Source organism: Oncorhynchus masou, chromosome 5 (assembly GCF_036934945.1).
Source record: "Oncorhynchus masou masou isolate Uvic2021 chromosome 5, UVic_Omas_1.1, whole genome shotgun sequence".
Taxonomy (NCBI): Eukaryota; Metazoa; Chordata; class Actinopteri; order Salmoniformes; family Salmonidae; genus Oncorhynchus; species Oncorhynchus masou.
Window position 1 is genome coordinate 28,210,520 of NC_088216.1, and position 15,413 is coordinate 28,225,932.

The 15,413-nt window shown below is 43.4% G+C and overlaps 1 protein-coding gene across 3 annotated transcripts in view; it reads right to left on the bottom strand.

Annotated features, from left to right (window-relative positions):
* LOC135539254 (E3 ubiquitin-protein ligase SMURF2-like) overlaps positions 1-15,413 on the bottom strand; it is an 82,900-nt gene that overhangs the window by 38,152 nt on the left and 29,335 nt on the right. For all 3 annotated transcript variants that reach the window (XM_064965097.1, XM_064965089.1, XM_064965084.1), the window contains exon 2: positions 1,174-1,212. In XM_064965097.1, the coding sequence (XP_064821169.1) occupies positions 1,174-1,212 (39 nt within the window). The remainder of the gene's footprint in view (positions 1-1,173; positions 1,213-15,413) is intronic.

The following is a 15,413-nucleotide window of genomic DNA, read 5'->3' on the forward strand; positions in this document are numbered from 1 at the left end:
GTGTAGGAGACTTGTTTTTCCTACACTAAATGTTTCAATATTTAAAAAATAATATCCATTGTTGATTTATAGCAGGGATCAATACACAACGGGTAAATGTTTTGCTTTTCAATAAAACCTGTCACGTTGGAACAAGAACATTGTTCTACTTTATTTACAGGCTCTTCTACATTCTGTTAAGATTAATTACAGTAATCTAAAATGTGATTTTGAGTCCCGTGGGTGGATGCCCTAATGAGTTACGCATATGGATGTCTGGGAAATTAAAATCTTGGTCACGTTGTTCGGCACCAAATTTTCCTAACGGAAACTTGGTATGCACACGCACACGCACACACACACACACACACACACACACACAGACTGTGCTCCATAGAAGTGACATACTGTGTGTGACTATAGTTAGGAGTACGTGTTGCTCCAGGCAATGATACCTCCCACAGGTCAAACTTGTTGAGTCACATTCAACCCTATGCCATACTGGCAGAGGAAGCAGGGACTTCCCTCTGCAGGTGTGTGTGTGTGTGTGTGTGTGTGTGTGGGGGGGAATGCGTCATTTACAGGAAACTGTGCCTTAAAGCCCACAGTAATCCAATACATTCAAAGGAGATGTGCAACTGTAAAGCCTAAAGAATGTTCCAATTCACTCGCTTTACCAAAATCCTACACTATGATAATTAGCCGACGAAGAGGATGTGCCTGCGCTTTGTGTTCCATCAGAGGTATTTATTTGTGATGGGTATCTCCGTCTCGCCATCATATAAAACTACACCAGAGCCTCTGGCATAAAGCCAATGTGAAGATAGTAAGATACAGAAACCCCACAGTTAACGACCGGGTAGCCTTTCACAGTCAGCCTAATGACCGAGTAACATTAAAATACTATTAAAACTACATTAATGCTTTGCTCATCTGTGTCGGTCATAACAGCAAGCGTCAGGCATCACCGACGCTCTTCTACTTCATTGGATATCATCGGGGACTAGCGTCGATGTGCATCATGAGTTCTATCTTTAATCTGTATTCGTCAGCCAATACTTCAGGCAGACTGAGCTCCTACGGGACTCCATCTACTGAAAGCTTCAAAGCCAGCCAGCTAGCTGACAATCCCATCCCAATGCACGGGGGGAGGACAGAAATAGCACTGATACAAAAAAAATGGTTACTACTCACGGAAGAAGTCTTTCTTTGACAAGTTCTTCGCACACAGCACTGGAAGAGAAGAGAAGAAGAAACATTAGATGAGCAAACAATTATCCGTGTGGTACAATGGAAGAGCAATATTCTGGTGCTCTAAATACAACGCAAAGCAGCTGTGGGGAAAAAACAAAAACCTTACATATTAAATAAAAACAAAAGCACAACAGACGGCATGTGGGTCAAATAGGGGCACTGTTACACCTCTATATGACAAGGCAAAGTCCAGTTTAGGCCTACACAAATAGTCTAAGCTACACTCCATTTCAATCCTTCACTCCAGGTATTTGGAGTCTGACAGATATTATGAAATGAGAACCAACTTTAGCTTGGAATCTGACCCCTGCCAGTACCTTGGATTCCTGCTCTGAATCCCAGACCCCTTTTGCGATAACCTCACTTTTGGGTGGTGCTCCCTCGGAATGTTCAACAGCTCAATTATTGGAGGATTTCTGGCTTGGCTCTACTTCGTCTTCATGGTTGCCGTGGGTAACCGCTGTTGTCTGTCAGCCTGTCCGCCCATTACGAGCTAGCAGAGAGAGCAGTTAAAGAGGCTTCCCTTGTAAAATATTGAGCAGACAAGCATTCTTTCCAATATGGAGCGAATCCCTGAGGTAAGCATCACAGCCAAGAGCCAACACACAATGGCTTCCAGAAGAGAAGCTAAGATGAGTTGCAGGAGCACTATGCCTCGCTCTCTCGCTCACGTATACAGTTCTCTTCACCATCTCTCCATCTCTGTAAATCTCTCTCTCCTGGTGTAATAGGGTCCAGGTGAGCCAAAGTGGGCCAAAGTCATGGAATGTCTTCCTAGTACTGCCAAGTTCTTATTGGGAGCAATAGAAACTCCGTAGGTTTGAGCAGTATACCGTATATAACATATACTGGGGTATTTGGAAAAAGCCACCGGATGTATCTATTTCAATTTTTTAAATAAATTGGAATATTTGTAGCTACTTAAGTAAATACCTGCAGTCAACTTGTGCAATATGTTAAGAGAAAAAGAAAATTAAGCTTACGGTAGTCCCCAATCACATGGTGTTTGTTTACAAGCACACAATGACAAGAGACCGGAGCCTTCTGTGTCACTCACTGATTCGCAACATGCGCCAGGTGATCTATTTACAGTATGGAATTCACAACTAAATGTTTTCCAGCTAGATATCTTATAACTATTAAGTTAACGGTCTAAAATGTGCTAAATACTCTGCAGTTGTGCATTTGGTTTGCTAATTTGGTAGCAAGTTAGCCAAGTAGTTAACTTCTTCCAAAATCAAGCATTTACTTGCTAACAGCAAAGAATCCCCTCCTGGATCAAGAGTCTTGCTGGATAATATTTAGTTACTTGTATAGTTTAGGTCAGAAACTGTACAAAATGTTTGCAATGCGCTCGTTAGCATTCTCTATAGGATTTTACATTTACTTGTTAGCTTTGCTAACCTCTGGATTACAGAGGATCAGTGGGGTTTGAAAACAGCACCCCTTGTGTTCAGTGCCAATATTACAGAATATCCCGTTATGGCACAAAGTTGGTATGAAGGTATAACAATCTGGATACGGCCCAAGCCTAAAACTACATGACACACACACAGGCTACTCTTAGTTCTACCCCCCCCCCCCCATCCCCTCCCAGCAGCCAGATAGCAGGCTACTACCCAGCCAGGCCCCTACAGATTAGATGGATGAGTAGAAAGCCATTCCAAGGAGATGTTTCTGGAGGTAACCAGTTGGCCGGTCTCATCAAGACCACTGGTGCTGATTGGGGGATATTAGGGGTGGAACAGTGGAGCAATGGATGGGGGGAAGGGATTGTTGAGGTAAGGGTGTAGCAGCCCCAGTGTAGTCTAGGAGTCTGACCTCCATGATTTCAGCTCACCACGAGCCTGGAGGAGTCTGGGCCAGAGTATGACCCAGACAGATAGATGGATGGATGACCCTGGAGAATGTGAGGACACAAAATGGAGGAGGGGAGAAGAGAGGCGAGGAGGGGTGTCTGGGTTTCCATCCATCATGTCAATGCTGTGTCTCAATGTCTAGGCTACTTTCCTATGCCCACAAAGTGACAGGTGAAATGTAACAGTTGAGATGAGAGATAATACTTTATTAATCCCCAAGGGGAAATGATCGTCATGGTATCCAACACCACAAAACAACGATTGACTCAGAAACACATGACTCAACGACACACGTACAACATTTGCCTACCTAAATTAGCGTAACTAAAATTATCCCCATACTGACAAGAGACAGGAAAGGTATTTTCTCTTGCAGGCGCTGGGAGGACAGACTGGGGGGGGGTATCCTTTACACAGGCGGTCCTGGGGAATGCACTGCTCTCAAAGCCCACCTCATTACTCAAAGCTGTGGTATGCACTCACTCTCAATGTCCGCAGTGTCTGTCACGACACACACTCATTTCAAACTCCCAGACTCAACGGTCATTATTTATGCAGGGTGAAGAGTAGGGAGCAGGTGATGGGGCACTTTCCATTCCCATACCGCAACACAGAGACACACACACAAGTTCTGGATGAGGTCAGAGAGTTGGTGGTTTGTGTGATTCTGTCTGTTTTGGGAAAGAAGAAAAGTGATAGCAGGGTGGGTAGTGGAACGAACCAGTCTCACCATGGAGTTATGTATGGAGGCTGGGGAGAAGCACACTAAGCACTGACAGAGGCATGATACTTCCAGGAAAAGCCAGTCTGTCACACACACTGTCACGCTTACCAGTCCTCTACAGACAGACTGCTGGGCCAGACAACACACACACATCCCGGAGACAACGTGAAAATTGATTACACACTCAAGAATGTCGAGAGAGGAAAAGACAGCCACGAAAATGACACAGGGAAGCACGAAGCAAGGAAGTTACGGCTCAAATAACGCAAGTTTAATCCGGAGACCAGGACAGCGACCAAAATTACACAGCCAATCGAACAGAATCACAACATCATGACAGACAATCACAACACAAACCAAATTACACAGCGAAGACTAACAATCAGCTCGTCAGGGGAAATTACACAGCGAGAGCCGACAGTTTGGCTGTGAGCCAAGAACACAAGACAGACTAAACTGATTGTGCAGGGATCAAATGGACATGAAATGAGGAGAAAACGAGTATCATAAGAGGTCACAGTCTTCGCTAAAGCAAGTGTAGGCTTATATACTGAAAATGGATTTGTGATTTTAAAACGCTAGCAACATGCTGTCAAAATCACACGAATTTCAGTCGAATTGCTAAAAAAAAAAAAAAGCTTAGCTTTAGTGAATTAATCAGTCACTGTAAAGGTTAGTGACGGGCTGGATTGCCAGATCCTTAGGGTGCCCCTAACCACTGATACAGGGTAAGAAATGTGTTAATTCCCGTAATGTTAAGGTTAGGATTATGACCTGGTTCAGGTTAGGATTACTCTTGAGTGAAATCTCAGTGGGACATGTCACAGTGACCTCCAGGGGAGTTCATAACACATGGAGAAGGAACTCGGGAGGTCGTAACCCATGGAGACCTGATCAACCCTGCGCCCTTCCATTCACCACACCATAATAAAGTCGATACCAGTAGATCTCATGTTACCCTAATGCTAATGGAGAAAAAGGGATTACCTGCGCCCTGCTCCAATGTCTGACCATGCTAAAATAAAAACCTCTTTTCACCAATCACCACATCATTGACCTCCCAGATGCACTGTTACCGGGCAGAATTGGCCACAAAGCTGGATGAAGGGGATGTTGTGAGAAGTGAAAGGGAACACCAAAACTCAAGAATTTCTCTTATGTGAGCGGCTTCTCATCAAATATGGATACCATTTCAAATTCTAGCCATTCTAAACGGGAGACAGCAGACACGATTCTTGTCGAGAACATTCATTCAGATGAATGCTGATGTTCTGCCTTTGAAGAGGCCTGTACCTCCCCATCATCTTCCAGACGTAAACACCAAGTTTAGTTTTTGTGGCACCCTGCCGAGTAGAGCAATCATAGGGTGCCAAGGCGTGTACTTCCATGCCTCTGAAAGCAACTGTGCATGCCAAGGGGATATCTTGATTGTGTAAGTGTGTGTCCACTCCACCCACACACACACAGCTTTGCTAATAGTGTGAAGGCCTAGATAACATATGGCACTACGGACCACCCTCATGAGAGCCGTGCAGTGAGAGAGTTCAAGCCTTTTAAACTCCATTTCACCTCTCTGGGTGAAGCTACACTCAGACAGAATACATATCTAACATGCAAAGATGTTATGGAAGCATCTAGATAGGAGAGGAAGTAGCACTCACACTGTCTTTAACACTAGACAGCTGTCTGTTGCGTCTCTTTCACACCAACATGTTGCATTATTAATAAACTGGTGAACTTTTCACCCCCGAAACTAAGCCATCCTCAATTCCTCAGTTCAGTTGAACTTTTCAACCCGGGATGGTTTACGTTTCCTGGAAAGTAAATCTCAGCGATTGACTTCATAGGCAACACTTTTGGATAATGAGAGGGGATACAGAATTAAATGGCGTGATCGGGGTTGTCAAGATGACAACCTTCCAGTACATTAGCCTAGAGGTCTATTTCCTAATACATTCAATTTTATTTGAAGAAATGAATCAACATCTATTTCAAAAATGGAGGCGGAAGAAATGGCAGCAGTTTTAAGGGCACCCAACCAATTGTGCTATTGTGTGAGGGTTTTTGTGTTATTTGTAACTTATTTTGTACATAATGTTTCTGCAACAGTATCTTATGGCAAAAAAGAGCTTCTGGATATCAGGACAGCGATCACTCACCTCGGATTAGACAAATATTTTTTCTTCAATAAGCATGATGCACAGGACATTCTCCAAACACCCAACATCCCCGTTATTTGCAAGAGGAACCGACGCTGGTACAGAGGACAGAGCCGGATGCCTGGTCAGGAGTCGGAAAAGGCGAATGGGAAAGCTGCCGTTACCGTCAATACTACTCGCCAACGTGCTATCATTGGACAATAAACTAGACGAGGTACGATCACGAATATCCTACCAACGGGACATCAAAAACTGTAATATACTATGTTTCATGGAATCATGGCAGAATGACGACATGGATATTCAGCTAGCGGTATATACGCTGCACCGGCAAGATAGAACAGCACACTCCGGTAAGACGAGGGGGCGGCTGTCTGTGTATATTTGCAAACAGCTGGTGCATGAAATCTAAGGAAGTCTCTAGATTTTGCTCGCCTGAAGTAGAGTATATTATGATAAAGTGCAGGCCACACTACCTGCCTAGAGAGAGTTTTCAGCTATACATTTCGTGACTGTTTATTCACCATCACAGACAGATGCTGGCACTAAGACCTCACTCAGTAAGAGGTATATGGAAATAAGCAAACAGGAAACTACTCACCCAGGTGGCACACCTAGTGGCCGGAGACTTTAATACAGGGAAACTTAAATCAGTTCTACCAAATTTCTATCAACATGTTAAATGTGTAACCAGGGGGGGATTCTAAGATCACCTGTACTCCACACACAGAGACGCGTACAAAGCTCTCCCTCGCCCTCCATTTGGTAAATCCGAACGCAATTCTATCCTTCTGATTCCTGCTTACAAGCAAAAATTAAAGTAGAAAGCACTAGTGACTCGGTCTATAAAAAAAGTGGTCAGATGAAGCAGATGCTAAACTACAGGAGACTGGAACATGTTCTGGGATTCTTCCGATGGCATTGAGGAGTACACCACATCAGTCACGGGCTTTATCAATAAGTGCATCAAGGACGTCGTCCCCACAGTGACTATACGTACATACCCCAACCAGAAGCCATGGATTACAGGCAACATTCGCACGGAACTAAAGGGTAGAGTGAGCTGCCGCTTTCAAGGTGCGGGACTCTAACCCGGAAGCTTATAAGAAATCCTGCTACGCCCTACGACAAACCATCAAACAGGCAAAGCGTCAATACAGGGCTAAGATTGAATAATACACACCGGCTCCGACGTTCGTGTTATGTGGCAGGGCTTGCAAACTATTACAGACTACAAAGGGAAGCACAGCCGCGAGCTGCCCAGTGACACGAGCCTACCAGACGAGCTAAATCACTTCTATGCTCGCTTCGAGGCAAGCAACACTGAGGCATGCATGTGAGCATCAGCTGTTCCGGACGACTGTGTAATCACACTCTCCGTAGCCGACGTGAGTAAGACCTTTTACCAGGACGTATTCTCAGCATGTGCTGACCAACTGGTAGGTGTCTTCACTGACATTTTCAACATGTCCCTGATTGAGTCTGTAATACCAACATGTTTCAAGCAGGCCACCACAGTCCCTGTGCCCAAGAACACAAAGGCAACCTGCCAAAATGACTACAGACCCGTAGCACTCGCGCCCATAGCCATGAATTGCTTTGAAAGGTTGGTAATGGCATACATCAACAACATTATCCCAGAAACCCTGGACCCACCCCAATTTGCATACCGCCCAAACAGATCCACAGATGGTGCACTCTCTATTGCACTCCACACTGCCCTTTCCCACCTGGACAAAAGGAACACTTACGTGACAATGCTATTCATTGACTCCAGCGCAGCGTTCAACACCATAATACCGTCAAAGCTCATCACTAAGCCAAGGATCCTGAGACTAAACACCTCCCTCTGCAACTGGATCCTAAACTTCCTGATGGGCCGCCCCCAGGTGGTGAGGGTAGGTAGCAACACATCGGCCACGCTGATCCTCAACACTGGAGCTCCCCAGGGGTGCGTGCTCAGTCCCCTCCTGTACTCCCTGTTCACCCACGACTGCATGGCCAGGCACGACTACAACAGCATCATTAAGTTTGCAGACGACACAACAGTGGTAGGCCTGATCACTGACAACAACGAGACAGCCTATAGGGAGGTGGTCAGAGACCTGGCCTGGGTGGTGCCAGAATAACAACCTATCCCTCAACATAACCAAGACTAAGGAGATTATTGTGGACTACAGGAAAAGGAGGACCGAGCACCCCCCATTCTCATCGACGGGGCTGTAGTGGAGCAGGTTGAGAGCTTCAAGTTGCTTGGTGTCCACATCAACAACAAACTAGAATGGTCCAAACACACCAAGACAGTTTTGAAGAGCACACGACAAAGCCTATTCCCCCTCAGGAAACTAAAAAGATTTTGCATGGGTCTGGAGATCCTCGAAAGGTTCTAGAGCTGCAACATCGAGAGCATCCTGACTGGCTGCATCACTGCCTGGTATGGCAATTGCTTGGCCTCTGACCGCAAGGCACTACAGAGGGTAGTGCGTACGGCCCAGTACATCACTGGGGATAAGCTGCCTGCCATCCAGGACCCCTACACCAGGCGGTGTCAGAGGAAGGACCTATAAATTGTCAAAGACCCCAGCCAACCCAGTTATAGACTGTTCTCTCTACTACCGCATGGCAAGCGGTACCGGAGTGCCAAGTCTAGGACAAAAAGGCTTCTCAACAGTTTTTACCCCCAAGCCATAAGACTCCTGAACAGGTAATCAAATGGCTACCTGGACTATTTGCATTGTGTGCCTCTTCCCATCCCCTATTTTACGCTGCTGCTACTCTGTTTATCATATATGCATAGTCACTTTAACCATATCTACATATCTACATGTACACATTACCTCAAATCAGCCTGACTAACCGGTGTCGGTATGTAGCCTCGCTACCTTTATAGCCTCGCTACTGTATATAGCTGTATTTACTGTTGTTTTATTTCTTAAAACTTGTTGAGGATAGGGGGCAGTATTTTCACTTTGGATGAATTGCGTGCCCATAGTGAACTGCATCAAACTCTGTCCTACATTGCTAATATATGCATATTATTATTACTATTGGATAGAAAACACGCTGAAGTTTCTAAAACTGTTTGAATTATGTCTGTGAGTATAACAGAACTCATAGGGCAGGCAATCTTCTTTTACAAAACAGAATAGGCTGCAGCTTCCATGGGTTAAAGCAGCGTTTCCCAAACTCAGTTCTCGTTCTGGTTTTTGCCCTAGCACTACACAGCTGACTCAAATCAAAGCTTGATGATTAAGTTTATTATTTGAATCAGATGTGTAGTGCTATGGCAAAAAAACCCACAAAAAACATGCAACCCTTGGGGTCCCAAGGATCGAGTTTGGGAAACTGAGGTGACCACTTCTCAGCCCAGCCTGAGGACCAAGCGTTCTCAGATGTTGACCTGGGAAACAGGGGTCAGTGGAGCCTCTTGTAAACACAGAACCTGCTGACAGCCCTTGTCAAACGAGCAGGAATCCTCTTTATAAGCCTTTTCTGAAGGGGATACCCTGAAGATCACGATTCCCCAATACTCTCCTTCACATTTTTTGTTTTAAACCTAAACTAGCACCCCTGATTCAATTAGTCAACTAATCATCAAGCCTTTGACTAACAGGTGTGAAACAGGTGTGCCAGTTTAGGGTTAAAACAAACATTTGAAACGTCTGGGGGCGGCGCCAAAGGAGAGGTTTTGGAAACCCTGCTGTAGATGGTGATTTATGCTTGATCCGGAAATGCAGTGCGGAGGCTCCGTACGGAGGGTAAATTCCCAATCTGACCCTGAAACCATCACGGTCACCTAATAATCCCCAGTTTACAATTGGCTCATTCATCCCCCTACCCTCCCCTGTAACTATTCCCCAGGTCGTTGCTACAAATGAGAATGTGTTCTCAGTCAACTTACCTGGTAAAATAATGGATAAACAAAATAAAAAATAAAAGACGCAACCACCATAATGTTTGCACATGCTTGACTAGGCCTACCTCCTGGCCAAACCAGTAAAGAGAGGGTTAACAACTTTATCTTCCTACTGAGGGTGAGGAGGCACGAGACAGTGGCCACTCAATGCACTGTCCACACACTGAGAATATCACCATCCATCACAGAGGTCAACCTAGAGCTCCTCTCCCCTCCATTATGAGTTTTACCGGAGGGCCACGTCACTGCAGGCAGTGCGTCATCCGACTACTTACTCAGAGTATTGAAGTAGCCAAGGGCATTGATCTCACCGTCTGAAACAATAGCCATTGTGGATGGTGGATGTGGACATTAGCTCTGGATGAGGGCTAAAGGGTCATTATAGGGGCAGGAGTGTTTCCTGAACAGCCTGACCATGAAAAGCTTTGTCCCTCTGGCAGACACAGGACAGCAATTCTCACTCTGTCTCTATGCTGACAGTGTACCTCACTATAAGCTTTGTGAAGTCGAGTGGGGACCATATGTTGCAATAAGCCCATTCTCAAAAAAGGACACATCCACACTGCACAGTGGAATAATGTTCAAACACCCTTGTAGGACATCTGTGTTGTCCAACATGATGAAATTTGGATAAGTGAGTCCAATAAGGGAACTAACTACAATCACCCCAGGCCTCTTAAATTCTGATTATGGTATGATGAAACCATACCGTGCTAAACCACCCTGAGCTAAAGGTTTGTGGCTGCCTGGTAGCTGGGGAAGATTGCGTGACTGGGCAAGTCTCCCACAGTCAACTAGGCCATTTTCTGGTCCATTTGTTCACATTAGAATACAAATGCTGGCGGGCTGAGAAGGGATTGCAGTGAAGCGATTGTAGCCGAAAGGACCGATCAGCCTCCAAAGATGCCTTATTGTTGGTAGAGCCTCAAACCATGAGAGGGCTGCTTATAGTATTGAAGTGACTTCATCTCTGCAGTCACAGCATTCTAAAAATCCCATCATCCAGTTGAGGAGCAACCGCATACAAGTTACTTTTATGCCTAATGCATGCTTTCTCAATGAATTATGTTAACAAAACTTTGCTTGAAGGCTATTTCAATTTCAGTCCAGTTCAAGTAGGCCTATTGGCTTTGCCATTTTACATCCTCTAGCTCTTGGTGTGACTAGACACTGTCAAATGTAATCCCATACAGTGTCTGTCCATATAGGGCTGACATTGATAGAAAATTGCACCATATTGACGTAGTCTGCATCTGTATGGACAAGTAAAATGTCTTTTAGGGAAGCTTTAAGAGTATGTCTATTCAAACTACCAAAGAAAAATATTGTGTAAGAAATACTGTCAACATGCTTTTTAAAATTTCAATTATACAAAATTATTACAACCAATAGAATGTTATATACAGTTGAAGTCGGAAGTTTACATACACTTAGGTTGGAGTCATTAAAACTCGTTTTTCAACCACTCCACAAATGTCTTGTTAACAAACTATAGTTTGGCAATTCGGTTCGGACACCTACTTTGTGCATGACACAAGTCATTTTTCCAACTATTGTTTACAGACAGATTATTTCACTTATAATTCCCTGTATCACAATTCCAGTGGGTCAGAAGTTTACATACACTAAGTTGCCTGTGCCTTTCAACAGCTTGGAAAATTCCAGAAAATTATGTCATGGCTTTAGAAGCTTCTGATAGGCTAATTGACATTGTTTGAGTCAATTGGAGGTGTACCTGTGGATGTATTTCAAGGCCTGCCTTCAAACTCAGTGCCTCTTTGCTTGACATCATGGGAAAATCAAAAGAAATCAGCCAAGACCTCAGAAAAAAATGGTAGACCTCCACAAATCTGGTTCATCCTTGTACACAAGTACGCAAGTATAAACACCATGGGACCAGGCAGCCGTCATGCCGCCCAGGAAGGAGACGTGTTCTGTCTCCTAGAAATGAACGTACTATGGTGCAAAAAGTGCAAATCAATCCCAGAACAGCAGCAAAGGACCTTGTGAAGATCCTTAAGGAAACAGGTACAAAAGTATCTATATCCACAGTAAAATGAGTCCTATATCGACATAACCTGAAAGGCCGCTCCGCAAGGAAGAAGCCACTGCTCCAAAACTGCCATAAAATAGCCAGACTACAGTTTGCAACTGCACATGGGGACAAAGGTCGTACTTTTTGGAGAAATGTCCTCTGGTCTGATAAAATCAAAATAGAATTGGTGGGCCATAATGACCATCGTTATGTTTGGAGGAAAAAGGGAGAGGCTTGCAAGCCGAAGAACACCATCCCAACCGTGAAGCACGGAGGTGGCAGCATCATGTTGTGGGGGTGCTTTGCTGCAGGAGGGACTGGTGCACTTCACAAAATAGATGGCATCATGAGGGAGTAAAATTACATGGATATATTGAAGCAACCTCTCAAGACATCAGTCAGGAAGTTAAAGCTTGGTCGCAAATAGGTCTTCCAAATGGACAACACCCACCAAGCATACTTCCAAAGTTGTGGCAAAATGGCTTAAAGACAAGGTATTGGAGTGGCCATCACAAAGCCCTGACCTCAATCCCATAGAACATTTGTGGGGAGAACTGAAAAAGTGTGTGCGAGCAAGGAGGCCTACAAACCTGACTCAGTTACACCAGCTCTGTCAGGAGGAATGGGCCAAAATTCACCCAACTTATTGTGGAAAGCTTGCGGAAGGCTACCCAAAAACATTTGTCCCAAGTTAAACAATTTAAAGGCAATGTTACCAAATACTAATTGAGTATGTAAACTTCTGACCCACTGGGAATGTGATGAAAGAAACAAAACCTGAAATAAATCACTCTCTCCTATTATTCACATTCTTAAAATAAAGTGGTGATCCTAACTGACCTAAGACAGGGAATTTTTACTAGGACTAAATGTCAGAAATGGTGAAAAACTGAGTTTAAATGTATTTGGCTAAGGTGTATGTAAACTTCTGACTTCAAATGTATATGGGGGATACAAACATCCCAGCTCTGCAGATTTTGCGGTGAAGAAATCATTTGTTTTGGTACTGTTCATACAGTGCCTTGCGAAAGTATTCGTCCCCCTTGAACTTTGCGAACTTTTGCCACATTTCAGGCTTCAAACATAAAGATATAAAACTGTATTTTGTTGTGAAGAATCAACAACAAGTGGGACACAATCATGAAGTGGAACGACATTTATTGGATATTTCAAACTTTTTTAACAAATCAAAAACTGAAAAATTGGGCGTGCAAAATTATTCAGCCCCTTTACTTTCAGTGCAGCAAACTCTCTCCAGAAGTTCAGTGAGGATCTTTGAATGATCCAATGTTGACCTAAATGATTAATGATGATAAATACAATCCACCTGTGTGTAATCAAAGCTCCGTATAAATGCACCTGCACTGTGATAGTCTCAGAGGTCCGTTAAAAGCGCAGAGAGCATCATGAAGAACAAGGAACACACCAGGCAGGTCCGAGATACTGTTGTGAAGAAGTTTAAAGCCGGATTTGGATACAAAAAGATATCCCAAGCTTTAAACATCCCAAGGAGCACTGTGCCAGCGATAATATTGAAATGGAAGGAGTATCAGACCACTGCAAATCTACCAAGACCTGGCCGTCCCTCTAAACTTTCAGCTCATACAAGGAGAAGACTGATCAGAGATGCAGCCAAGAGGCCCATGATCACTCTGGATGAATTGCAGAGATCTACAGCTGAGGTGGGAGACTCTGTCCATAGGACAACAATCAGTCGCATATTGCACAAATCTGGGCTTTATGGAAGAGTGGCAAGAAGAAAGCCATTTCTTAAAGATATCCATAAAAAGTGTCATTTAAAGTTTGCCACAAGCCACCTGGGAGACACACCAAACATGTGGAACAAGGTGCTCTGGTCAGATGAAACCAAAATTGAACTTTTTGGCAACAATGCAAAACGTTATGTTTGGCGTAAAAGCAACACAGCTCATCACCATGAACACACCATCCCCACTGTCAAACATGGTGGTGGCAGCATCATGGTTTGGGCCTGCTTTTCTTCAGCAGGGACAGGGAAGATGGTTAAAATTGATGGGAAGATGGATGGAGCCAAATACAGAACCATTCTGGAAGAAAACCTGATGGAGTCTGCAAAAGACCTGAGACTGGGACGGAGATTTGTCTTCCAACAAGACAATGATCCAAAACATAAAGCAAAATCTACAATGGAATGGTTAAAAAATAAACATATCCAGGTGTTAGAATGGCCAAGTCAAAGTCCAGACCTGAATCCAATCGAGAATCTGTGGAAAGAACTGAAAACTGCTGTTCACAAATGCTCTCCATCCAACCTCACTGAGCTCGAGCTGTTTTGCAAGGAGGAATGGGAAAAAATTTCAGTCTCTCGATGTGCAAAACTGATAGAGACATACCCCAAGTGACTTACAGCTGTAATCGCAGCAAAAGGTGGCGCTACAAAGTATTAACTTAAGGGGGCTGAATAATTTTGCACGCCCAATTTTTCAGTTTTTGATTTGTTAATTTTTTTTAAATATCCAATAAATGTCATTCCACTTCATGATTGTGTCCCACTTGTTGTTGATTCTTCACAAAAAAATACAGTTTTATATCTTTATGTTTGAAGCCTGAAATGTGGCAAAAGGTCGCAAAGTTCAAGGGGGCCGAATACTTTCGCAAGGCACTGTATGTAGCAGGTTCAGGAATGGCTGAAAAATGTTAACATTTACCTAGAGTTAACTGCAAATAGCACTGCTGGGTGATTAGAAAAGTCATAGTCAACCGATCAATAATATAATAATAATCTTAGCAAAAAAATTTATCTTTAATTTACAATCTGTAGAAACTATCAGAATAGAAAGGTTCAGAACTTTTGTGAAACATCACAGCACAGTTGAAAAATATATGGCAAATAGAAACTAAAACGATGGTGTTCAGAGATAGATTGGAGGGGTTAAGTGGTGCTGAAGGGTGGGTCTAAAAAGAAGAAAACTAAATGTAAAATATACTGTGAACGTAAAATGTATATAGGTATAGAACATTTGTGAAACAGCACAGTTGGAAAATATACAGTCAATTTGAACACCTACTCATTCAAGGGTTTTTCTTCATTGTTTGCTATTTCTACATTGTAGAATAATAGTGAAGACATCGAAATTATGTAATAACACATATGGAATCATGTAGTAACCAAAAAAAAGTGTTATATCAAAATATATTTTATACTTTAGATTCTTCAAAGTAGACACCTTTTGCCTTGACAGCTTTGCACAGTCTTGGCATTCTCTCAACCAGCTTCATGCAATTAACAGGTGTGCCTTGTTAAAAGTTCATTTGTGGAATATATTTCCTTTAATATGGACTTGGTATTTTACCAAATAGGGCTTTCTTCTGTATACCACAACTACCTTGTCACAACACAATTGATTGGCTCAAACGCATTAAAGAAGTTAAGAAATTCACACCAAAAAATATATATATAGTAGATCGCATTGATGAAGCCACAACATGCAATATTAAAGCTGATCTA